The following is a 12,500-nucleotide window of genomic DNA, read 5'->3' as shown; positions in this document are numbered from 1 at the left end:
GTCTAGCAGAGCACAAAGTGCTCTGCAAATTGGCGAGACTGTACATGTAAATGTCGATTTTGATGTTGAGGGAAAACCAGAGGATCCGAAGAAAAACGCTTCTAACAGTGAAGAGAACCACCAGATTCAACCCACATATATGTACGGAGTCTGAAAAATCGGACCTAGAACACATTAGTGGAAAGCGAGAACTCTTGACACTGCGCCAAACCTGCTTCTCTGTTTTCGTTTCGTTGCTCCAAAAGGAGTCAACAACGTGACAAAAATTCATGCTGTATATCTTCAAACAACAGGACTGGCATTTCAATTTATATAAAATTGCTATCGATCTCCTGTCTCCCCCTTATCAGCCTTCTTGTCCCTTGTTTGAAATGATGACGAGAGAATTACAAAACTAAACACAAAACGCCCACCGGCTGACTCATTAATTTTGGCTGAGCATCGAAAGTCGTGAATCCGAAACCGGGACCAACAGCCAGGGCGTTAAAATAACTTAATAGAAAGTGATGCTTTTGCAGTGTAATGTACAAATCATACATTTTCAAGTCTTCTCGGCTATGAACTATAAACCCCCCATGGGCCCCATTTCACAACCATTCTTGCTGATCAATCCCCACCGTTCGCGAAGAGAAGAGCAAGGAATTCTTGGAGTTGTGGTCTCATTCTGTCAGCTTGTGGTCGGCCTGGCTGGACTACCTAAAACACCTTCTAAGCGATGGAGACCACGAACGCAACATAAGACAGTAGTCGGGCTATTTGCCGGGTGCTGGAATCGTCACTAAGATTATATATATTCATACTGGTCGGATGCGAAAAGAGTAGAAGAAGTATGACTATAAAAGAAGATTAACTTTTCACGGGGAAGCACTGTTTTTTACTCTAAACGAGACGGGTGTGTTTATTTTTATAATTCTATCTTTATTCCAAACCCTTCTTTATCTCAAAATCTTAAGTTTCGTTTGAAAAGATTTGGTAAAGAAAAAGAAAAACAACAACAACAACAACAGTACAATGTGAGACTAACCTGATAGAGAACAACGCAAATCAGCGTCACATTTACCAATTTTAGCATATGTAGCTCGCCAACTCTCCACAGAAACACAGTCAAATCATTGTAAAAGTTCACTATTTTGATGAGAGCCACAACCAGAAAAGACTTCTGGGTACTGGTTCTAGGCTCTCTTTGAGTAGCTGCAGGCCCGGCACCATCTTGCCGAGTGGTTGATGGTTCAGTCTGAGGTTCCACGGCGCCCCTGGTTGAAGAATGATGCGATGTGGAGGAAGGTCGCACTCGCAGATCGATCATAGCAAGGAACGGGCGATGAAAGAAATGAAGTTGTATGACAATGACTATTGAGAAGGCAGTGGGTGTAAGAAGCTCCATTAGTAGACTGGCTTGAGTATGTTGACGAAGTCCAAGGTTATACAACCTATTGGAAGAAAAAGAATTCACCTTGGCTCTTGACGGGAATCTCCATTCTTACAAAAATTAGTGCCAAATTGTTAGAAATTCTAGCTTACATCAGCTTTTGTTGTAAAATCGAGAAAATCTTTTCCAGGAAATGGTAATACTGAACACCATATATAATCCTTCTTAAATTCCCTGGGCTCTCGCAACTAGCATTACGAAAATAGTCGAAACCAACTTCCATTTTCATGAAATTTATTAAAAGAATCCTTTATGAGATTTTGACCACGGCTTTTCTTATGGAATTTTGTACGTTGATAACTCCACAATTATTACGTTCACTTGCGTACATTTTAAATGCACTTTTCAAATTTCACGCATCAACTGGCACGTGCAGCTAACTGCAAGCCACATCATGTGTGAAAACACTTACTCCTCCTTTTGTAGGCCCAATCAGTGATCACCTCCTCCTACTTTCCTCGTCCTCTCTCCCCTCCCCACTCCCACTGACAATGTTTTTTTTTTAAATAAAAATGTAAGTAGGAGAGTAGATAGCTAAATAGGTACACTTAGGTGGGTACACTGATTGATTGATTGATTAATACTAGTTAGCACAAAAAGATAATGCTCAATTTTCTACTTTAAGCTGTGCCACGAAATAAAGGAGATAAAGCTGCGTTAAGCCTAGTTCCCACTAGGGACATAACGATCATAATCATAATCATAAGCACGAACATAACGCTGTTATGTCGCTTATGTCTTGGTGGGAACGTCCAGAAACATAATCATAGGCGCCCTTATGATCAACATAATCATAATCATAAGAAAATGATCGACCATTTTCTTATGATTATTATTATGATTATGATTATGGCTTTGACTAAGACTATGTCGCTTTTCTTTGCAGTGGGAACGCGAAAATCATAACGACATAATGAGAAACATAATGACGCAACGGGGTCATTGCGTTTTGGCCAATTAAAGTCTAGGACCAGTTCTTTCGGGTCGGTTCATTTTCGAAATGGCGGCCAGCTTCGAGGAAAAGCTTTACGTTTTTAGAGCGGCCCTCCCCACTAGAACATAAGAAGCTTATGTCTATGTTTATGATTATGATTTTGCTTATGATCCTTATGTCGCCAGTGGGAACTAAGCTTTACCAAATCGCAAGAATTCGAGTAGGTGTCCTGAAAAAAATTAATCAGGCACAAAAATGCCATTGCGTGTATTTTTTACAAAGTTACAAATGTCAGCTTACCATTGATCGGAGAGACCAGTAGTATTATGCCAGTAAACTGGCATGTTGTCAAACTGGTATGTGTAGATTAATAACAAAATGCAGATAGAATAGATCACCATGACCCACCACAACGGTCGCAGAATTAACCTCCAAGTTGCAATCGATATCTTCAAACAAACAAAATATCAAAAGTTCTGAGTATTTAGGAACTTGTTGTAATTCACACTATTCTTAAGAAAAAAAAGCCCATATATCTACATGTATACAAAAATCATTTTATGGTATATATTTTATGGCATTTTTTTTGACCTCCATGACAAAATTCCAAAAGGTGACGTTTCGAGTGTTGACCCTTTGCTCTGACGAAGGGCTAATGCTCAAAACGTCAGCTTTCGAATTTCTTCATGGTGGTCAATTATGCTTGCGGTAATTTAAAGACGATTCGTGTGTGGAATTGAAGGGAGACTTTCATTGGTCTTGAGTGCTCAGGGACGGTTCAAAACAAGGATCCCAAAACAAGGATCGCCAAACGTGAACCCCCAACTGGACCTCCTTCTGGACCCCACTCAAGAGAAGAAAGAAAACAATAGATGGTTTTCACAGTGACGTCATCAAATTCTAAGGTCATCTGACTTTTTTATCTATTAAAAGGTGGTTGAAGATGACCTAGAAATGAAATAAATCTTTTTTCAAGATTCCAGTTCCATGGCGTCTTTCGTTTGGAAAATACAGCATTTATTTCCAAATTATCACCTTGAGTGCCCCTATGATACAAAGCTATTTGGTTGAAAAAAAAAAAATCTATCCCTATGAATCTCAGCAGTTTGAGCCTTTCGAGTACATTAGGAGATGTGTTCATTCACATGTATTTTATCTCATGAGCGAAAAGTAAGCACTTTCAAAGTGAGCCACATGGCGCCTCCATACAGAATTCTTTACAACCTTGTCCTTGTTCCCACAGCCTCTTTGTCGATAATGTAGACCCTGGGAACGAGGTTGACCTCCATAAAGTTGCATGACACGCTTCGACAAATGACTCAGAAACGATGTATGGCACAGACGTTAGAACTGGAGTGGTGGTCAAAATGTTTGTCTCCTACAACATTTAAAGTCCTTGGCCTTTTTCATTGAACGATTTCGATTTTTTTTTTGTTGCGTAACAATGAAACTATCTATAGTTCAGTTTGAGGATACACCGAGAAGCGAAATGAAAAGCAGAGCATGCTCTAATTTTCATACTGAGAATCTTAATTCATCCATTCGCGCATAACCACAATTCCTCCTGCCTTTGACCATGAATTCCCTTGCGTTTCGAAGAAAAATGTGTTCTTCTCCCGGTTACAGAGCTGTCTTGTTCGTTTGCTTCAGGCTCACTCACTGCGGCAGCAACAATGGTAATCTTAACACTTACCTCATTAACGGGAAACTTATCTTATTATGTGCATTTTCAACAAAAGTAAAGTCTTTGATTGGTTTGTCACGTACAGTACATGGCTCGAAATTGCGACCAATACAGTCGTATTTGAAACTAGTTTTTTCCCTTTGCGACTAAATAACTGGAAAAGTCGTAAATTTGCGACTTGTTGTCACCTTCGCTCTTTCGAAATAAAAGGGTTAGCATTTGCCACTTTGCTGCTTATACTTTTGCTAAAATAAATAAAGAAATGACTGGAGATAGCGTAATTGTAGAGTAATTTAGCTGCGAAGACGTTACGTGCACAACTCCATTCCTTTCATCATTTACCATTTTTAGCGGTTTCTTTACACACGGGCTCCTATTTTTCTGCTAAACCGCTGACAACACAATGCAGCGCGGCGATTTTGCGACTAAAATTTGCGAAATTGCGACTGGATTTTTTCGTTAATTTCCAGCCCTGCAGTATGTCTGTTTTATTTTCAGTGTGCTTTCAAACTGCTGTATAGAACAAGACCTGTTACCTGATAACAAATGAGTATGAAGAGGAATATCACCATGTAGCCAATCTGGTAAACAGACACCTCACTTTGTAAACCAACCAATAAGAATGCACCACAACAGAGGAGTATCCAGTACTTTGCAAGGACAGATTTGACCCACATCATGAGAGCCTTTGCATCATCAGTTGCTTTAGGATCCAGAGCATCACCTTCATCAGAGCCGACAGCTGAAGAGAGCAGATGAAAAGTGCAACAAAAATAATGGCTTTCAATAGCTATGCAAGTACTAAAATTAACAGGATAAGAAAAGAATAAGATGTGTTCAAATTTTGCCAACAATGCAAGACCAGTAATGTTGTTTGAAAGCTCCACTAGACTTTACGTAAGTGTACATAACACAGTTTTTGTATTAACTGCATGTACGTTCTAAAATTCAATAGATTTACAGCATGGAAAGTTGTGCATTTCCTATGTTAATAGATTAAGCAATTAAGCAAGGATTTGATAACACATTGTTTGTTTGCTGCATGATTTATTTACTTCTTTACTTGCATTTTTATTTGAAGTCATGAGGGCAGATTGGCCGAAGTGACTTGCGCAAGTTTTTTGGTTATTTTTCAAAACCTTTTCTTTTGTAATTTCCAGAATGAACTGCAAAATGCGGTGAAAATTGTACCCTTCTATGCTTCCAATGGTCCTCCTTATGTTTACAAGCAGTGGCTTGTCTGGAAGATTTAACTAAAGGTACAGTATTGGAACCTTTGCAAGTAGTCACTTAAAGCTGGGAAAAAAATCTACTATATAGCAAATTAATGGCCTTACCCAGATCCCCCTTAGACCATTATTTTCTGCCTGATGTCTTTTCTTTCTTTCTTTTTTCTGTTTGTGTATTTATTTATTCTGAAATTTACGTATTGTAATTTACTTCAGGAACTGCCCACAAAGCTAATATAAAAAATTAATACTATTAAACACTATCTTAAAGATAGTGTTTGAAGTGAAAAGCTGAATCATCACAGAAATTTATAGTATTTTGTATTTCACCTGAGGACGACGAAGATTCCATGGAGGCTTTAAAAGGAAAACAAAATAAACGGTTGGAGCTGTCAATTTTTCAAACTTTCAAATGATTAGTTAGTTTAAAAATCATTAGTTTTTAAGAAAGAAATAAAAATTAATACTTGATTATTTAAAATTTGTTACATTTTTTTGGTTTGTTGGAGTTAATGCAAATAGGGACAATTGAAAGAATTTCTATGAAGAAACACAGGGGTGATTTATAAGTAATTTCAGATTGAAAACAACCTTTTCAGCTTTACTGTCCTGAAAGTCTACATTTTTGCTCATTAATATTGTTATCACTAACATTTTCCTGTGATTATAATGATCAACTTTGTCATTACTGCTAACATTATTACAGTGTATTTTTATGATTAATAAATTATCAAGGTTTCCTTTTATCTGCAGGTACAGTGTCACCTTAATAGCCCATATCCGAGTTGCTGCATGCCTCAGTTTCAAAGCGAGTCCTGGTGCACAACCATTCAAATGGCAATGAGTTGCGTATTCTTAAGCAAATCAAACTCATTTCCCTTACAATAGTTGAGCACCAAGACTCACTTCGAAACCGAGACAAACAGCAACTCGGAAATGGCCCATTTAACAAAGTGCCTAGGGACTAGGAAAGTTACTGTAGATTGTTCTTTTGGGGTTACTTTGTACATGTATCAATTGAAAGGACTTTGCAATATCTATTACGTAAATAGATGTACTTTAAATGTGGTCAAGCATCATCATTATCTATTTCTTTACTCTCAATTTTCGAGTACTGTAGCTTGGTGTAACTAATATCTAGAGGTGAGCATTTACCCTCCCAAACACAATATATACACTGTACAGAGGACAGATCGATCACAACACCAGGAACTCCATGCCCTGCTCTTTGTGAATTTTACGTCCCACAGGATTATGGCCATTGAAGGAATGTGAGACTGGCCTATAGATTATAGTCCCTATCTGAAAAGAGTCTAACCATTTGCAGATGTTATTACAAAGGAAGCACGTTCTACTCAGTTATTTTACAGACCCAGAGTGTTGGTTTGGCCAGAGCTTTGACCCTGTGACCTTCCACAAAATAGTCCAGTGCTCAACCAACTACATGTAAGCCAACTGGTCATCATCATCATCATCATCATCATTATTTTGTTATATAATCATGTAGGGGGCACCATTATATACATGTATCAACAGTACACGTATCTTCAATAAATAGTTACCAGAACAATGTTCAGTGTCAGCTCCTACATGTACATTGTATGAGGCAGACTGGGTTTCTTTCTCCAGTATGCCACTATCACATGTATACTCACAGTTAAATTCCACATTCTATAATATCATTGTTTCGAAATTAACACTTACACATTTTCCTAAGGGCCTTCAGAAATGGGTGTGCAAGGTTCCTCAGAGGCATGGATCCCTCACTCTCTCTTTCCCTTCTCTTCATCTTCTTCTCTCTAATGTGTTGACGTAGGGTCACCCAAAACACCCAAGTGAAAAGGGTCTGCAGAGAAATTCCAAGAAAATTGCACAATTTAATGACAAGAACCTTTTAAACGCCCAAAATAAAATGATGAAAAACACAATCATTGATGACATTGCAAATGCTTGAAGTACAGTAAAGTATAAGTAACGAAATGAAATTCTTGTTATTACAGTAGATTAGTTATCTGCTGCAATGTTGGTACCATTAAACAAAGGAACCACTGCCAGGTTGGAGTCCCAAACTAACGCTCCGGGAATTCAGCTTTATTACAGACCTATACAAACATCTTCTTTTGGTTTGGCTAAAACATAATTATGATGACACATCATGTAAGTGAAAACAAGCTATTTATAGTGGAACTACTTGAAGCTTCAAACAAATTCAATTTCAAAGGATGCAAATTCATTGATTATTAGTGATTGATTTAGCATCATCAAGTCTGAAGCTTGGGCATGAATGAAAACAATATATTATAATTATCAAGAAGTTCCAGGCAGGACTTGGACAAAGAGCATCCAAATGTACGTGTGAGTACTCTAGCCACTAAACCATCACCTTTATTATCTTCTTAATTTATCATCATCATTATCATTCTTAGAGGCAATATTGCCATCATGATGAAACTTCCTTACAGATTATAAGGTGATGATAGACATTCTGGCACCAAAACTTCTTACTTGAGCTCCCAAGTGCAAACAAGGAAATTGCCATTTCTTCAGCCCCAGCTCCGAGTAGTCGAAGGTTCCTGTTGGATCTTGTATTGGTAATTCATCATTTGTCAACTGGAGACCATAAATATACTGGACAAGAAGAAGCAACTCAGCATAGATGACAAGGCCAGGCGATGACACCATGCAGAACCAACGGGCAAAGGGAGTAATCCAGATAAGACATGCCCACAAGAGGAGAACAAAGGTCAACCAAGAGTGGTACGTGATACTCCAGGCCTGTTTGGAAATGATTGACATAATTACTGTTCTTCTCATCTTCAAAGAACTGAGAAGTTACACATTCAGTTCAGGAAGTATGGAATATAATTTTAATACATGTGCATGTAGATATATAAGCACTAATCTCAAAACCATGTATTATACATGAATTTTTGTTTTCCCAGTGTGGATCATGTGCAGTACTGAAAATAATTTTATCATTTCCCTTGTTCATTGTTCGTGTGTATGTCCAAGAAGAAAATACATTGTACACTAACCTTGTGTAAATTAAATTAAGACAATCATCCAGAGGGTCTTACTACATTAACTTTCATATACACTGTAATTATGTATTAATACCACTAAAGTGCTACATGTACTATGATGAAAAAAATCAATTCTTGTTTTTCTTCACATTTCAAGAGTACTTGCAATGAATGCTCAACAGGCAAAATGTCAAGATTTCAAAGTAATTTCAAAAGGATGACTGTTTATTTAAAATTATTTAAACTCCACCTTTTTTCTCTTTAATGGTCTGCGATTGCTTGGTGCAGTTTGGGCCGATAAGCTTTCAGCCATCTGGATCAAGGAGCAAGTGACATTATTTATTTTACTCACTAGTTAGCTCAAAAATACAGTGTGGATGTGGGTTAATTTGTTAGTATGCAGCATGAGAGTTTTGTGTTCTGCATACTATAAATTAAGCTGCATCCACATGCGCATGCAAACTGCATTTTTGAGCTAGTGAGTAAAATTAATGATGTCATTTTCTCCTCAATCCAGCTCTCTGAGGGCTTATCTGTCAGAATAAAACCAAGTTATGGTGGACTGTTAAAAGAAAAAACTTTGCTGTCAAAATAAATATAGTAACTGTTTTTTCTCCTAAAATGATCGCATAAAATCTTACATTTCAAGCATTCAGTTCAAGAACTTTTGAAATGTGAAGAAAAGCGAAAAGTGAGTTTTGATCATAGTACTGCACATTCCTTTTGTAGCATTTTAAAAGAATAAACAGTGATATCAAACAGATAACTTGATGTCAATTGTAATTATCAAATGAATACAAAAATCCAAAAGATATATTATTATTATTATTATTATTATTATTATTATTATTATTATTATTATTATTATTATTATTATTATTATTATTATTATGCACTTCCTTTGCACTTCTGAGATCTGCATTAATCTGTCTCAAAGGAACTAGATCCACTGTAGGGAAATCATGGGACTTTTGCAATACTGATATAGAAATTGAGAACTGAAGGAAGGAGCTATTTATTTAAGTTTTTAAAGGGACATTTAGGGATGCATACATTTTGAATTGTTTTGTCTGTTTACATTTTCTTTTTCTTTTTTTTTACGACGCATTCTTAATGGAGACATAATGAGTGATTAATGGGGACATTGTAAATATATTTTTTAAGTACTATCTGACATATGTATTTGGAAGATATTGTAATTTTCATATAATTATATGACCTTTTGTAAACAGTTTTGAATAATTAATGGCATTTTTGAAATTAAATATTATTTATTATAATTTATTAAAAATATATCTATAATAATTATTTATAATAACAATTATAAAACAGTAAAAGCGAACGATAAAAACCGACGTTTCGGAGTAGTCATGACTCCATTATCAAGGTAAAAGTTTAAAACATGCAAATAACAGTATTTAAGCGATGTGGTGCGAAAAGTAACATAATAGGTGCGAAGATTACACAAATACTTTCGCACGAATAGAGTCCTATTGCACGTTCAGGTTTGGCTTTAAAGTTCTTATATAAAGCATTTCATACAATAAGCAGTCAAATTTGTTCCTGCACTTCTTAAGAACTTCGAAGCATTTCAGTAGGTCCTGAGGGATCCTCCCGTGTACGTTCTTGCAATGTTTGGCAATGGCCGAGGACTGTTGTTTATGTCCTTTTACACGATTGTGTAAATATTGTTGACCTTCTCAGTGACCTTCTCAGTGTAGCTACAAAAGGACAACTTTTCCAGTATAATGGAGCACTTTACGAACAGACGGATGGTGTGGCCATGGGTTCCCCCCTTGGTCCCCTGCTAGCTAATGTGTTCATGTCTTCAACTGAGGAAAACCTCGAGCGAGAGGGTAAACTCCCTTCTTTCTATCGAAGGTACGTTGATGATACACTTACTATCATGCCAAATATCGCAACAGCATCCAACTTCCTGAACACGCTTAACAAGGCACATTCTTCCGTAAAATTTATGATGGAAACCGAATGCAATGGCATGCTCCCTTATTTGGGCATCCAGTTACTGAACCGATCGCCCCAAATAGAGACAAAGGTGTACGTAAAACCCACGAATTCAAGTCTCCTCTTACATTACCAAAGTCACGTTGACAATCGGTACAAACAGGGTTTACTCTGAACTATGCTGGGTCGAGCACATAGTTTATCTTCCTCTTGGTCACACTTCTCAGACGAATGTGACCGATTGAAGACAGTATTCTCGCGTTTAAAGTACCCCAAACACCTCATCTACTCTGCCATCAAAAATTTCGTTGACTCAAAGGTTTGTGACCAGCAGCGACCATTATTACCAACTAAAGAGACGGACACAATTCGAGTGGTTCTACCATTTAAAGACCAAACCTCAGCAAATTTTGTGAAAGGACAACTCAAGGATCTGAGCCTAAAAGTGAACACCAACATCCAGCCCGTATTTGTCAGCCGGAAAATTGATCAAGAACTGAATGTGAAAGAAGCAAAGCCATCGATCGTAAATGAACAGTGTGTTGTTTATAAAATTTAATACCAATGTGACCTGTGCGATGCAGGTTATATAGGATACACACGCGGACATTTACACAATCGTGTAAAAGGACATAAACAACAGTCCTCGGCCATTGCCAAACATTGCAAGAACGTACACGGGAGGATCCCTCAGGACCTACTGAAATGCTTCGAAGTTCTTAAGAAGTGCAGGAACAAATTTGACTGCTTATTGTACGAAATGCCTTATATAAGAACTTTAAAGCCAAACCTGAACGTGCAATCGGACTCTATTCGTGCGAAAGTATTTGTGTAATCTTCGCACCTATTATGTTAATTTTCGCGCCACATCGCTTAAATACTGTTATTTGCATGTTTTAAACTTTTACCTTGATAATGGAGTCATGACTACTCCGAAACGTCAGTTTTTATCGTTCGCTTTTACTGTTTTATCTTTTAAGAAATCTCTTTTAATACGAATAATAACAATTATTATTGTTTTTGTAATTATTATTATTATTATTATTATTATTATTATTGAGGAAACTAACTCACGAACGATCCCAGTAATAATTATAATAATAATAATAATAATAATAATAATAATAATAATAATTACTATTATTATTAAAGACTTACCATCATGATGATGAGAGCAGCAATGTAGCTCTGATGCATGAGGAACATCATGATGCTTCCCAGAGTTCCTTGCACTCCTGTGTATTCTTCAGGATCCCTGATTGGTTGAACAGGTTCCTCTGTCACAACATCCTCAGGAAAAGAGCTCACGGTGTTATAGTTAGTTTGACCTGGCCCAGCCATAAGAGACTAAAAGAAGTCACATAAACAAATGCATTTGTGAAAAACCTCATATTCATAAACAATGTTTGCATACAGAGGGAAGCATTTACAGGTGCATGTACATTGCACTTACATGTACAACAACTCCCTAATCAAGAGCTTATAAAGTTAACATGCATTTGAAGGACCCAAAGAGTCCTACATCAAATGGTTGAATTTGTCTCAAAATTAATTTTTGTCTAATGTAACTAATCAACTTCAGACAACTCTTTGGTGTGACAAGCAGTGCTCGACCTTAGACGTAACTAGTCCTGGACTAGTGAAAAATGCTTCTGGACTAGTAGAAACTTAGAACCACTAGTCACAGGACCAGTAACTACTTTGTACAGTAATAAGTTTTTGCAATGTCTAAAAAAATACATTAGGTGAAAACAAAATACACGTCTTGGGTAAAATTTAAGAATCCGATCCCACCAATGCGTCGGCCAACATGTCGGCCAACACGTCGGCCGACTGTCGGTCGACTGTCGGTCGACTGTCGGCCTACGCGTTGGCCGCTGTTTAAACTTATAACGTATAAGATGTGTCGGTGGTGCGTTGGTGGTGCGTCGGTGGCATGTCGGTGATTCATTTGGGCCTTATTGAATGAGTTCACCTGGTTTCGGAACTTCGCAAAAGACCAAGCATTTGAGCAGTTGCTGAAAGACATCACTGAACAGTTTTCACTGCAGTAAAATTGAAATTACAAACGGCTCCTTTAGGAGCCACCACATATTAAAAATCAATGATCAATAAAGAGTTTAAGCTTCCCAATCCTTTATAATGCACGAAAAATAAGCATGTTCATGGACTTGCAAATTAACTCCCCGCTTTGGTAACCGACCCTTGCCAAAACATCGAGCAGACCTAGGTACTA

At 37.2% G+C, this 12,500-nt stretch overlaps 1 protein-coding gene and 1 pseudogene across 2 annotated transcripts in view; one reads left to right on the top strand and one right to left on the bottom strand.

Moving 5' to 3' along the window:
• LOC137978983 (piezo-type mechanosensitive ion channel component 1-like) overlaps positions 1–12,500 on the bottom strand; it is a 76,863-nt gene that overhangs the window by 47,653 nt on the left and 16,710 nt on the right. The window contains exons 8-14 of one of the 2 annotated variants that reach the window (XM_068826160.1): positions 11,423–11,611; positions 7,782–8,051; positions 6,981–7,122; positions 5,607–5,633; positions 4,584–4,789; positions 2,664–2,812; positions 1,025–1,430 (exon numbers count right to left, since the gene is read on the bottom strand). In XM_068826160.1, the coding sequence (XP_068682261.1) occupies positions 1,025–1,430; positions 2,664–2,812; positions 4,584–4,789; positions 5,607–5,633; positions 6,981–7,122; positions 7,782–8,051; positions 11,423–11,611 (1,389 nt within the window). The remainder of the gene's footprint in view (positions 1–1,024; positions 1,431–2,663; positions 2,813–4,583; positions 4,790–5,606; positions 5,634–6,980; positions 7,123–7,781; positions 8,052–11,422; positions 11,612–12,500) is intronic. The other variant, XM_068826231.1, reaches the window with a different exon arrangement.
• On the top strand, positions 10,083–10,823 carry LOC137981648 (uncharacterized; annotated as a pseudogene).

The sequence above is a fragment of the Montipora foliosa genome, chromosome 1 (genome assembly GCF_036669935.1).
Source record: "Montipora foliosa isolate CH-2021 chromosome 1, ASM3666993v2, whole genome shotgun sequence".
Lineage (NCBI taxonomy): Eukaryota > Metazoa > Cnidaria > Anthozoa > Scleractinia > Acroporidae > Montipora > Montipora foliosa.
The sequence above is the reverse complement of the archived record's forward strand: the minus strand, read 5'-3'. Positions and strand labels throughout refer to the sequence as shown.